Source organism: Aythya marila, assembly GCF_965140915.1.
Source record: "Aythya marila genome assembly, chromosome: 3".
Lineage (NCBI taxonomy): Eukaryota > Metazoa > Chordata > Aves > Anseriformes > Anatidae > Aythya > Aythya marila.
Window position 1 is genome coordinate 116,518,235 of NC_139044.1, and position 13,696 is coordinate 116,531,930.

Below are 13,696 nucleotides of genomic sequence, written 5' to 3' on the forward strand. Positions count from 1 at the left end.
GCTGGCCCTTGCTCAAAGAGCCAGGTAGCACTTCTGTACACAGTGATCCCAGCACAATATAAAAGAAACCCCTACAAAGAACAGTGAGCACCCAAGGGGCATGTCCAAGCACACCCATCCACACACCCCCACCGCTCCATCATGCCTCAAGAGACAAATTTAAGCTCACATACTATTATGGTATGAAGCCAAAAATAGCCTGAGGAGCACTTGCCTGCTCCAAGCCTCCAGGAGAAGGGTAAAGGTCTTACAACTCAGGCGAACCTTCATCTAAAATAGCAACAGCCTGCCTCGGGTATGCCAGCAAAGCCCCCTCTGGGCTTGAAGCATGCAGAAGCATGAATGGGAGCTGCAACGTCGGCATCCCAGCCCCGCGGGTCCACGCTGTGTCCTCTGGCTAACCCCAACCTCAGCTCCTTCTTCTCTGTGTCCCTGGGCCTGGTTTCTCCTCCCTGGAGGCAAGCAGAGCCCGTGATAAATGGTATGTTAGCGCCTGCCGCCCTCCTGAGGAGCTAGAGGAGGGATTTTCCAGAAGCACAAGGAGGTTAATCACACATCACCCTCATGTTGTTTCCCAGAGGGAAGCAGGTTCCTGCTTTTCTATGTGTCTTTATGACCTTCAGCAGCCAAGAGTTGAAAGCAGCTTCATTTGTATGGACAGAAGCAAAGAATTAATTTTAACATTTTAAGAAAGAATCACTGTAAAAGGACCTTGACCCAGGCAGGATTTGCAATTGTATGCCAGTCTCAGATATATCCCAGACTTTGAGCAAAACAAGGACCCTTCCTGAGCAGTGACAGCGGGCTTCATTCCAAATTCGGTGCTCTGGGCATTTACAGCTCATTGCCATAGAAGCATGGAGTATTGACTTCTAAACCTACAGGAAGCTGAACAACACCTTCCATCAGCACTCACATCTTGGGGTGCAGAGCTCCTTCATTAGATCTTTTTAATATAAGTCAATCGAGTGTCAGCATTGCTCCAAATCAGTGTTTCCTCTTAAACAGGAACAGAAAATTGAATACAACAAAGTCAATGGATGACTCTAAAACATACCATCCAGAAGTAAACCTGAGAATTAAAAGCAAAAAGTCTAGGAGGCTTTTGGTTTTGCTGCATGAACATGATTACAGGGTCAAGTATTCTCAAATCTTTGAAGAACAGCAAAAATGATAATAACAGTGGTTATTTTGCAGGACCTGATGGGTAATGGCAATCCTCTCCCCAGCTACAGCAGCTTTGGATGAAGCACCATCCATCACCCACAGCAATAATAGAAACCGAACTGAGCATGTGTCAACACAAGTCCAACTAATTATCAAAATGAAGTAGCTGGAAATAGCATCGTGCTCTAACACCCTCACCTGTCCTGCAAGAACCGTAACGGCTGCATTCATCATTAAATTGTGGTCAGGGAGGAATGCTTCCTCCACGAGAAATTCCCATCATTAGAAAGTTGAGGTGCAGGAGGAGGGAAAGGACTCGTTTAACCTGATGGGAGTGTTTATTCATTAATTAATGAGGCGGGGTAGGTCCATGGTAAGTTATAAGAAGGGCATCCTGGGACAAAGCCCTCATTCTCACTCACGTCTGCACAAAATTCCTTCAGTGACCAACATTACTGGTTGTGAGGAGACCTCCACAGCGGCAGAACTGAGGACCTTATGGTCCTCAGGTGCTTTTTAAAGCTACCTCCATCAGAGCATCGCTCTTCTCTTGTAACTTCAAAGCTACACGGATACCAAGAGGGACAGAAACATGGCAGAACACAGACCAGCTGGCTTCTCATGCCATACAAGAGGGCTAAGAAATCTGTGACAGAGGAACATTTGAAACCCAGTCCCTTTTGGACTCCTGCCACCTACGAGCAGGGTCCACACACCTGCCTTGTGGCTCACTGACAATTAAAGGCTAACCATGTTGTAATGAAAGGGTAGCCACGTTTTATCTGCTTGTGAGCAACTGCCTGCTACACTGTGTGACTGGAATAATCAGCAGAAAGTCTACACACAAATGTTTGGGAGTCACTGCACAGACTGCCGGGGACAGGGTCGATCTTTCTCTGCTTCAAATCACCCATCGTTTCTGCAGCTAAAGGAAAGGCTTCAGCACCAACCAGCATCCTTCTGCACACAGTTCTTACATGTCCTAACCAAGGATGACAAAACAAAGACACATCTGCACCGAATTTTATTAAAGTAGGCTTCATCAGCAACTTGTAATATTTGAAAAAATATTCTTAACATTTTTTTTTTTTCCTGAAGAAGTAATGTACCAGCTGCAACGCTCAAATGTCGTGAGAAGTCTCTGCCCAGAAGTCAAACTTCATAGTGGTAGAAAAATACATTTTGTACCACATCAAATTGGTTTAATACAGAAAATCCTGTAACATAAGTTACAACTGAAGTTACTGGAAGATGTAGAAAAAAAATAAAATACAGGCAGCGTTGGTCACAGGTTAAAAACCAGCATTTCAAACAGGACTCAGACCATGTAGACAAGCCTAACCACGCTCCTTGACTGTCATCATCAGGTTGTTACAACTGAACTGTCTACTGCAATAAGGTTTATTTCAGATTTTGCAAAATAGAAGTTTCTTAAACTCCTGCTCGTATATAAATCAACAACTTTTTGGCAGACAAACGTTGTTTAAAATGTCATAGGCTTGTTTTCCACCTGCAGTGCAACACCTTATCCAAAGTTTCCATGCAATGCCACAACCAAGGATGGTTTGTTGCAGAAGAAAGCACTTTTGCTCTTCACTCATGATGTTAACTACAGCCTTGAACAAGGGTGAAGGGATAGACCCCCTGACTTTCTTTGAATTAAAGAAATGGAGTCAGACCCATCGACAACTCTTTGCATTATTTCATACTGGTCTCGTGGAAGGGAGGCAATGAGGAGTCTGCAGAGTGTGAATTATGAAAGACCGGAATGGACGAGACATTTCATATCATAATAAAGCCCTTCACCTGACGGCTCAGTGTAACAGTTTACTAGGAGATAATCCTGTTTTGGCAGGGCAGAGAACAAAACTTGAGGCAGTCTTTTCTCGGATGGTATGAGTAACCCAACTTTGCTGGCCCATTGGGCCAAATATTACACTTGAACAATTTGATAGTTACAACAGCGGCAGAGTTTAAAGAACTGATTTTTTTTTTTTTTTCCTGGAAACGTAAACATTATAAAAAAGTTTAAACAGGCCACAACCATAAAAGTTTTTGAGTTTAAATACCTGGGAAATTCATGCTTCACCAACAGATGAAACAGTAAGATACATACAAAAACAAGAGATACAAATTTAACATATGTTTAAAATAACTGGCTTTCACCACAGAATCTTTCTTCGAAGGTTACTTTCATGAGAAAACATATTCCCTGCAGCATGTAGACTCCCTCACAAGGAAGAATCAGGTCATGTCAGTTAGTCACTTACTGAAGAAACACTGCAGGGTTACAGAGTGTAGCAGCCTTGCAACTACCAAAGCACTGTCACAGAAAACATAGCAAACGATGTAGGCAAGAGCAGACTTGAACATGACACCTACATGGGCCACTGGAGTATACAAGACAAAAAAAAGATGGAGAGCTTCATACAGGGAATTTCCAGTCATTTTGAAAACCAAAGTAATTTTTTCTTTGCAAAATAAATATAATCAAAGTCCCCAGATGTTGTTTCTCAAGGCATGCTATAGTAGCCAATGGCTCAGATTCACATCTACAGAGACTGGTGTTTTACCTAAAATGGCTTTCCTGTCTCTCCAGTCTGTCACTTCTGATTTTCAAAGTCTCCTAAGTAGCTTTTGGATAGACATCGTCTCTGCATGCATCTACTAAGATTCCCTTGTTAATCCTAGAATCTCCTGTGCATGAAACTCAATGAGCAGAACAGGCCTGAACTGTAGCTAGGAGATGGTTTCAGCCTCTGGATTCCTCTCTAAAGAACAGAAGCGTATGACAGTTACACATAAATAGCATCTGCAAATACATATGCCGTATACACAGAAAAAGCAGTGAACATGAACAGATTTCAAGGGCTGACTGGACTCTAACGTAAGTCTTCCATCATCAGCCCACCTTTAAAACTTGCTCCAGGCAGTATGTCATTATGCTAGCGTGGCAAACAACTGGGATAACCAACAGTAGTGCTAATGAACAGTAACCCCATTCCTAGGCATTGCTTTCTTGAAATATACCCTGGATTCACAAAAACATAACAGCTTTTTGGATTTCAGATCTACCTCTGAGGTTAAACTGACAGCAGCAGCATTTGCAAATAACAGGAAAAGCTTAGCTTGTAAACCCTGTTATTTTTAAAGCATAATGAGAATTCAAGTCCTATTCCCCTTCACATTTATAGGCTTTATGAGAATAATGGTACTTAGTGTGCCCTATTTGTAGAAAAGTGTATGTTTTTACAGCACTATACATATATAAATATGAACTACTAACCAAAGTTTGATTTCAAACTAGAATTGCAACAACCCCTGCCTGCAATTTGGAAACATGGAGTAGCTCTTGTATCTCTTGTCTGTAAGCAGAGAAAAAAAAGGATTGTATCTTACTACGATCTAATAACCTCCACTAGGGAAATGAAAAACATATCATTAACTCTGTGGGATCTGACTGAAACCCCATGACTGACAGTATCGCCCCACGCTGTTTGCCAGATAAGAGCCAGGCAGCAAGAATGATTGGAGATTCATCAACCAAGAGTAGGTGGTTTTTGTTCCCAGTTGCTTAAGAGTGAAAGTTCAAGAATTATGTGTTTGTCATAGGCGCTGTGCTTGGAGACAGCACCTAATGGTGTTATTTATCTACTAGGACATTAGAGCTACAGTATGTTTCTGCCCAACTCCATTGCTACTTATGAAACTAATAATTGGCATGCTCTAGGACTCATAAATTATAAACTAATTTAGCCATTTCTTCCTGGTCCTCTGTGGAAATCTGGAAACATCTGACAAAATATTTCAGTTAGCTTGAGCAATCCTGGAATCAGACCCAAGGAAGCTAAACATCGTAGACACCAACTCAGGGAGGTCATAATCATGTTTCCATCCCCAGTCCCTCCGGGCATTGCTGTCATCAAAGTTCATTGGCCAGCTGTCAGCTGCAGTGAAAAGAAAGAGAAACAAGGAGCATGAGGCTTAGGAAAAATCCCTTCAAACTACAAGGTGTTATCATCACTGGCCATTTGAATTAGGAAAGATGAATTTCAGACTATAAGACTTGAGCTGTACAGCAGCGATTTTTAAGTGTCTAAAAAGAAAACATTGTTTTGTCCTTGACATACAGAAATATGAAGTTTTCACTTACCCACTGCCAAAAAGGTGATACTCACCTATGGCCTGCCTGACTTCATCCACGTTGTAGGTCACCTGAAGCTCAGGAACATGCTTCTGCACCTCTTGTGCCAGCTCTTCAGGGGTGAAGCTCATGGCACTGATGTTGTACGTCCTCATGGTCAGCGCCTCTGCGGGGGCCTCCATGACCTCTAGAGTTGCTTTCAGGCAGTCATCAATATACATCATAGGGAGACGGGTGTCTGGCTTTAGGTTGCACTGAAATTTGCCGGTCTTTATGGCATCATGGAAAATCTGGACAGCGTAATCTGTGGAAAAGTGCAATGGATGTGTGTGCTCGTCTGCCTCAATCCATTGTTCACTTCAAGACAGTCAACACTCCTCAGATCACCTCCAAAATCTCCTGTCTAGGAGGGGAACTCCTAGCAGTAGAACTGTGTATAATTTATATCACACAGCAGGAGTAAAAGAAGCCATCCCAAACCATCCCAATGACATTGTGGCATTTACACATTGCAGCAAGACAGAAGAATTGGAAAAATTTTTAAATGAAATGGTCTCAATGAGCATAACTAAGTGGTCACTGCACCGAGCCTGTCTGAATTTAAGAAGAGATTGGACTGTGCACTTAGGCACATGGTCTGAACTTTTGGGTAGACCTGTGCGGTGTCAAGAGTTGGACTTGATGATCCTTAAGGGTCCCTTCCAACTCAGGATATTCTATGAAACTCCATTGGATAGCATTTAAAAACAAAGACTACAAAGTACACCCTACATTGCAGTAGACAAAAGTACTGTCATAACCATCAGTCCAAACAGGATCTCTACACTGTTGTTCTACTCCGTTGCAGATTAAATTCTACAAACTGGTTAAAAATGACTGCATTGGCTTACGTTTTTGCTGTCCTTGCCTGCAACACTGAGAAATACACACAAGCTGCTTACCAGTCGTTCCCCCTCCGGGCTGAGAGTCAGCAGAGATAATTCCAGGGTACCTCAGGCAGCGGAAGTCTAGGCCGTATCGGTAATGGTAGTACTAGGGAGGGAGGAGAGAAACACTTTTACACAACAAGACTGGGCCAAACAACTCACTGCTTCCACAACAATCTCCCACAGGATGAACCTTCATTCCGTAATCTTCCCATGGCAGGGAAGGAAGGCAAGGAATTACTGATCAGTCTGCATTCTGTATCAGGTAGCTGATCTTTCTGCTCTTCCTTTTCTAGTTTTCATCCACATCAGTATATATGGACTGACTTTTAACATAAGGTCTAGATCTAGTGTGCAGAAAGCAGTAATTCCCATGTTTGAGACATTTCAAGTTAATACAGTTTTCAGACCTGCCACTGTCCTTCTTAAAATTAAGATGCGAAGAAATTGTGTGTAAAATAACAGCTTTAAGGATTTCGTGCTTCTAGAAAAAATATAAAGCCAAGAGAGAAGTTGTGTATGTACAGTCTCTGGCTTTGACTTTGGAGAGGGTTTTTGTTTTCATGACATAACAAACCATGACAGACTAGAATAGAATACTAAAGCCTAAAAGGAAGGAAAGAAAGGGCGGAAAACTACTACAATGAGAAATCTTCCAGAATCATTGAAGTTCTCACTGAACTTTCATGAAAGGAAGAAAAAGTTCTTACTTCTCCCATGAGCTCAGCGTGAACCTTGGAGACGCCATAGATCGTCCTTGGCCTCTGAATGCAGAGATCAGGAGTTGGATCTCGAGGAGAGGTGGGCCCAAAGGCTCCAATAGTGCTTGGAACAAAGAGTCGCAAATTGTGCTCAGCCGCAATATCCAGAACATTGTGTAAACCTGGAACAATAACAGGATTTATCAGAACATCCACTGCACTTTCTCAAACCTCTGTAGGAATCACAAAATTGAAACCTTGTCACATACCAGTAATATTTACAGCTCTGGCTAGAGGGACATTTGCTTCTCCAACAGCACTGAGCAGAGCGCTATAGTGGAACAGCCAAGTTATGCGATTGTTCACCACTATCTCACGCAGATTCTTGTAGTCCAAGATGTCTGAGTAGATAAAAGGGCCTGAAAGAAATGGAAATAGAAGGAAATTGAATGACAAGAAGAACAAAAAGAGAAAAATTCTAGATTATACTCATAGATTGCTGATTCTTGCCCATTCTTCTACTCAAAATTTGACTGTACAGCAAAAAACAGCACTGGCCTAATGATTAGTAGGTAAATAGGAAAAGTAGGGTAAACTGCTGCCTTTGCCTCAACACCACATTGATCCAAGAACTCCTGTTTTATCCCATCAATGGCATGAGAAAAAGGAACATCTAATATACATGTATAATTCAGATATCTAAGTACATCATTAAACAATGATGAAGAAAAACTTATTCGAGTTTCTAATGAAAATATAAGAATCCAAACAAACTATTCTACATGCATTTTGTCATCTAAATTGCCTCGGCTTGGAAAAAAGGGCACATTTTAATTTCCAACCTCCAAAATAATACACATCTCTTTTTACAGCAGGAACACGAAAGCTAATTGATTTGAGTGCTTTGGTCCAGAAAGTGGCAAAGAGACAGTGAAAAATGCAGCCAAAAATATTTAGAAAAAAGGGAATAACTGACATATGAAATCAGTATCAGGGCAAGACTTCAAACCAGGAAGGCACTATCCAGAAGTTTCAAGAAACAGTTTGTACAGTTTCATTCACTCTTCGTTTAGACTTTGGTAATCAGTTTATCAACATCAGAGGTGAAGTCAAGGTTTTTTTCCATATGTTCCCCCAGTCACTTACCACTACGAAAAACATGATCCACAGGCTTTCTAATGTCAGACAAGATCACATTGTTCTTTCCAAATCGTTTCCTGTATAAAAATACCCACATGGTACAGTGAGTCCACAGTCTTTGTGATAATTTATGAGTTGCTATTTTGTTATTTTGTTCAACAAGAGCAATATCAGAAGAATAATAATTCCACAAGGAAATCAGTTATTCTATTTAAAAAATTAAAAAATGTCCTCTTCAGTGTCAATATAACATCTTTGAAAATGAGTAAACTACTCCTTGTAGTCCTTTTACTGAAAGACTGCATCTGGATACGTACGTCTTTAAGATAATGGAAAGCAGTTGAGAAAAAAACTCTTTCCTACCCTCTTCTCACCACAAGTTTTACTCTGAGAATCTAGTCCCCTACAGACACCAAAAAGCATACGCCACGGGGCTTGCTGTAACTGCAGCTATTTTTATATCAATAAGGTAAATACAGCTGATAAGTAATCTCTGACTTGTACTGCTCTAATCAGCACAAGGCTGTCTTGGAGAGCAAGACTGACTGAACTGGAGTACATTCCAGCCTTCCATTATTTGCACAATTTCATAGAAATGACTGAAATCATTCAATCCATAACATTGGTGTTGAATACAGCAAGTTTGCTCACTTTTGATCATAGTCCAAATCCTCTGCAACAAACACTGTCTACATATAAGTTACTCTGGAGCTGAGTGGATGTACATATAAATCATGATATAGACAAGGAAGAGATCTTGGAGCATTTTACATTTATTGATTTACTGCTTTTGCTGCATCAGTTCATCTTTCACCAAATTATAAAATATTAGGGTACAAGGTCTTGGAAGTTTTGTTTTTATTTGCACTGTACTAAATAGGGCGCCTTATTCCTGAAGTTACATAACTGAAATTCTCAGAGAGAGAAAAGTCAGCAGTTGCAAAGCCCAACAGCTGGGCAATTCGCAGAGGACTATGCACTTTTTCAAGTGGACGTTTGTACTTTTTCCTCTCCCATGGTACCTGCATAAAACCCCAAATTTTATCTTTCTTGAGCATGGAAATGCAATCTTATTTGGCTGAGCGCCCTCTGAGGATTCAAATTCTGAATGCTTCTATTTAACTGGAAACAAACTGAACCCAGTGGCTAGCCACCTAGACAAAATTATGTTATTTTTGGAAGTGTGACCAATGTACACACAGGAAGTACGTCAGTGAACATAAAACAAGCACAGGGGTAGAAAATAAAAAGAGCAAAAGTATAAAGTTGTTTACCAAACCAAGAGGCAAAAAACTCTGCAATCATCACCAGGATTGTTTTAAAAACAGCTTTCCTGAAAAATTTTGCTTCTAAAAGTTGTGGCTAAAGCTTGAACTCCTCACTAATAGCAAGTCAATGAATCAGGACATACCTCAGAAGCTTAGCGAGTCCCACTCCAAGCTGGCCAAGACCACCTAAAACAGGAGAAAAAAATCAGAGGAGAGGTGGTATCAGAACATAGTATTGAAGTATTATATGAGTTGTATCAGAAATGAATACTATTTCTCTTCTCAGAGTCAAAAAGCTTTAACCTGTCCTCAGTGAAAATCCAATGAACTGGTTTTAGCAGATTTCTGAAATAAAAATAGAAAGCAAGTCCTCATGGGGCAATGATTCTAGCGCCATACAGGAAAGACCACAAGTCCAGCTTATTTTGTTTGGATTTTTTTTTTTTGTCAAAGTGTTTTTGCTTCTGTTATTCTGCTCACTGGAGAGGGAGGAGGGGAGCGTAGAACTCGACTGAGAAGCTGGAGAAGGAATACAGTTATGATAGGAATGCTGACCTGTAATTAGCACCCGGGGATGATCAGACTCCGAAAACGAAACGGAGTGAAAGCTAGCATCAGAGGCCACCTGGCGGGGCGAGACGCCGATGCATCGCACGGGCACGATGGAAATCCCACACCCACAACCAGAGCTTTGTAGCAGCTGGCTGACAGCTCTGCTCACGGTTTTGACAATTGGCATCTTCCTTCTTCAATTAGGCTGTGAGAACAAGAGAAGGTATTAGTCGTGACTCAACCACACTGAACGTTTTAAATACTCCCTAAGAATACTCTGAAGAGTTTAAAAGAGGTCTGATGCAATACAAATCCGAGCTGATGTGCCAGCTGAGAGCCACGTCTGCTAGAAGCAGCCTGTGAAGTGACATGAATAGAGGTAATGTATTCAACAGGGAGAGCACAGGAAAATATCCACAGCCCCAGCCCAGGGTCCAGTATAATGAACAGTGAGAACACAGCCCAAGATTAAACCTTTTACACTAGAAACTGTGATTCAAAGCACAACTGGCAGAATTCAAGAAGTTCACCTATTGTGATTACACAGCTTCACTGCAGGTATCTGTGAGTGAAAGCTTTGTAAACTGCCACAAATAAGCTAACCTTAGCATTGCATCAGCAAGACTCCCTCAAACCAACAGTGGCAAAAGTCTCTTTAGAGAGCACTGCTCTGCTCAAACCTAACATGCATGATGGACAGCACCAGGAAAGCAAAGGAGAAGCTGTGTTGTGTTTACTCAGGACTAGTTCCTAATTGCTTCACAAAAAAAAAGCCATGATTCATAATAACACACTGTGAAAGGATCCCTATATTATCCTGAGCTATTCACAAGTTAGGTTTTTTGTCTCCCCAGATTTTTCCTACTGGGAGAGGAAATGAAGAAAAAATTGCTGGAAAATTGCCAGCAAATAAACTGCACATGCAACCGGCCTTTTGTGAGGTTATATTTTCCTTCCTTCAAATATAGTTCTTAAGGCACGGTCACCAAAATTCTTCCTTACCTCCCCTCAGACTTTTAGCCATCTTCCCCAGAGTGATACAATGAACAAACTCCAAGATGAGGACACCTTTTAAAAATAGCTTACATTTAAAACTGAGATTATGCTGTCAGTTCATTTCTCATGTGTTCTTGTTGCATATATTGTAAGTAAGAGAAATGGGGAGAAGGAAGGCCACAAGAAGTTATGGCAGCTAGCTGATGCAGATGAATTCCAGCAGCACCAATTTATAACACGCATAGAAAAGCAAACAGCTAATTATCGTGGCTGTTCCTTTCACTTAAGGCAACACAGAAAGCAGAAATTTTCCGATACTTTAAGGAGCCCTGCTATTTAAATACAGAAGACCTCCTAAACCACCTATCACATGGTTAAGAAGAGACCCTCAAGAACTGTGCATGATTAAAAATTCACATTTGCACATTAAAACGGAAAGAGATTTATTCTGAAGTGCATCTTCTTTGTTTCATCCTCCTTTTGAGATGTGTTGATTCACTTGTTTATTGCATTGAGAAGCGGGGTCAGTTAGTGCCCTGATGAATTCACCGTGCCTCTGCTGCACCTCACGGCCACAAACCCATTTATCAGGCTCCCTGATGATAGGTTTGATCTGTCACAGCCGTATCTCTCCTGTCACGGTGCTAGAGGCAACTGCTCTAACCCCCTCTGGGCTTTGCACAGCTCTTTAATTCCTGCTGATACACCAACCCAGCACCGAGAGACCTGGGCACAGCAGGGAGAGCCCAGCCTGGGACCCCCAGGGTGCTGCTGGTCCTGGAGCCCCCGTGTTGTGAGGAGAGGATGCGAGAGCTGGGTGCTGGGACTGGAGTAGAGGAGGCTCCGGGGGAGCTCCCCCATGGCCATCAATACCCGCAGGGAGGTGTAGAAGGGGAGGAAGACAGCAGGCAAGCATATCCAGACAACACATAGGACATACTTCTCTCTAGGAAACCAACATAAGAAAACTGGCAGCACCAGCACTTTAAAGAGCCATGATAATCCCTTCTTGTTCCAGAATGGGATATGAAAATCGTTACAGTACTAAGGGAGCCTCCTATGATCTGTTTCCCAAAGTTTCCCCTCACAGGACCTCCAAAGGCATTTTACATTCGGAGCTCTAGATGCACAGTACACAAATTAAAGTTATAAAAATGCCATGCTAGGATCAAGTTGGTTTCCCACTCACTGGACTGGTTTCTCCAAATTCACTTGTGGAATAAACACGCAGTCTTACGCTAAGAATTTACTTGCAAGTCTAGGCTGACTCAAAAGAACCGTAAACATTTCATACCAGACACTGAAAAACCCTTGGTTTACCAAGCAGTACAACTGAATGCAAAAACACCACCTACGACATGCACTTCTTGCTGTTTCAGATAGAAAAAATGGTATAACTAAATTCCAAAAATTGTCAGCAAATGCACAGGTATATAAAGAAATTAACAATATCCCTTAAAGCACTTCCCCAAATCAACCATCAGATAAAGCTCATTGCCTTTCAACAGCAAGTTGGACAGAAAGTCCCATTCTGCTAGATCAACATCTCTCATTTTAAATAACTTCAAGAAGTTGTTACCAGCACTGAACATAAAAGCATTAATTTAACCAATGTGAAAATTTTGATTTTGGGGGTAGGTTTCTTTTTCTTCCTGTCCCAAAGTGAAATATTTTTGTACATTTAGGAACTGGAGAAAAATCTCTCTCTACATATATATCACACAGAATCACAGAATTTTCTAGGTTGGAAGAGACCTCAAGGTCATCGAGTCCAACCTCCAACCTAACGCTAACAGCCCTCCACTAAACCATATCCCTAAGCTCTACATCTAAACGTCTTTTGAAGACTTCCAAGGATGGTGACTCCACCACTTCCCTGGGCAGCCTGTTCCAATGCCTCACAACCCTTTCAGTGAAGAAGTTCTTCCTAACATCTAGCCTAAAACTCCCCTGGCTCCTAAAACTCCCCTGGCTATATACATATCCAACCCCCACCAATCCCTGTATTACTTTCTAACTTTTCAGTCGCTGATTTTACTCACTGACTGAAATTGATAATAAAAATCAACTCTCTTGTTTTCTAAATTAAGTGAGGAAGCTTTATCCTGAAACATGGCTGTTATTTCCCCCAGCCTCCTAATTCAAATTAACAACCAACACTAATTTTAAGGATTATGAAATACACCCTAGACTATTTTTCTCTTCTGTACTCACCTGTCCCTCAGCTGGCAATAGGACAGAAGCAAACTGGAAATGGCAATTTATAGGACACTGCCTCTTTGGAAAGCCAATCAAAATGTGACAGAAAGTAGGAGTTGTCCCACACCTTAAAAAAAAAAAAAAAAAAAAAGTGTGTGCGTGAGAGCAGCAGCAGCCAGGGATATCACTTTGTTCACATTTGCTTTATTTTGAAATGTCTGTAACTTTGTGATAGGTAGAGGTCTCTGAAGCTATGCAGCCAGGTCCATTAGCTAACAGGAACATTCAAGGGTCATAACTGAAGGACGGGTTTTAAACTAATTAGTTGCAATGCAAGGGATTAGTACAAAGCCAACACATGTTCAAATATAAAGCAAGAATCATTCTCCCTTGGATAGCAGGAAATTTCTACAGTTTATAAGAAGATTAAAGTACAGGGAGAGGGAAAAGAGGGAAAAAATGAAAAAATGGAACATCTTAAAAAAAATAGCATTTAGCAAGTTATCTGCCAGCTGCTGTCCCATCATGAGCTTTCAGAAATGTTACACAAGTGGCAAGCACCTGTTGCTCATATAAAACACAAAAACATGTTTATAGGAGCTC

The 13,696-nt window shown here is 41.4% G+C and overlaps 1 protein-coding gene across 1 annotated transcript; it reads right to left on the reverse strand.

The window, feature by feature from the left end:
• Window positions 1–2,176: 2,176 nt before the first annotated feature.
• Window positions 2,177–13,215, reverse strand: LOC309876552 (L-threonine 3-dehydrogenase, mitochondrial). The gene is made up of 9 exons (XM_082756999.1): window positions 13,109–13,215; window positions 9,902–10,103; window positions 9,490–9,532; window positions 8,085–8,155; window positions 7,208–7,357; window positions 6,948–7,120; window positions 6,253–6,343; window positions 5,346–5,615; window positions 2,177–5,114 (listed from the first exon to the last, which is right to left on the reverse strand). Exons 2-9 carry the CDS (start codon window positions 10,083–10,085, stop codon window positions 4,975–4,977), a joined length of 1,122 nt encoding a protein of 373 aa, XP_082613125.1. The 5' UTR covers window positions 10,086–10,103; window positions 13,109–13,215; the 3' UTR covers window positions 2,177–4,974.
• Between the last annotated feature and the right edge of the window lie 481 nt (window positions 13,216–13,696).

Coding starts and splice junctions, on each gene's coding strand:
- LOC309876552 (XM_082756999.1), bottom strand. CDS start 10,085: ATGCCAATTGTCAAAACCGTGAGCAGAGCTGTCAGCCAGCTGCTACAA. Junction 7,121..7,207: donor CAGAGCTGTAAATATTACTG/GTATGTGACAAG, acceptor TTATTGTTCCAG/GTTTACACAATGTTCTGGAT. Junction 5,616..6,252: donor GCCCGGAGGGGGAACGACTG/GTAAGCAGCTTG, acceptor ACTTTTCCACAG/ATTACGCTGTCCAGATTTTC.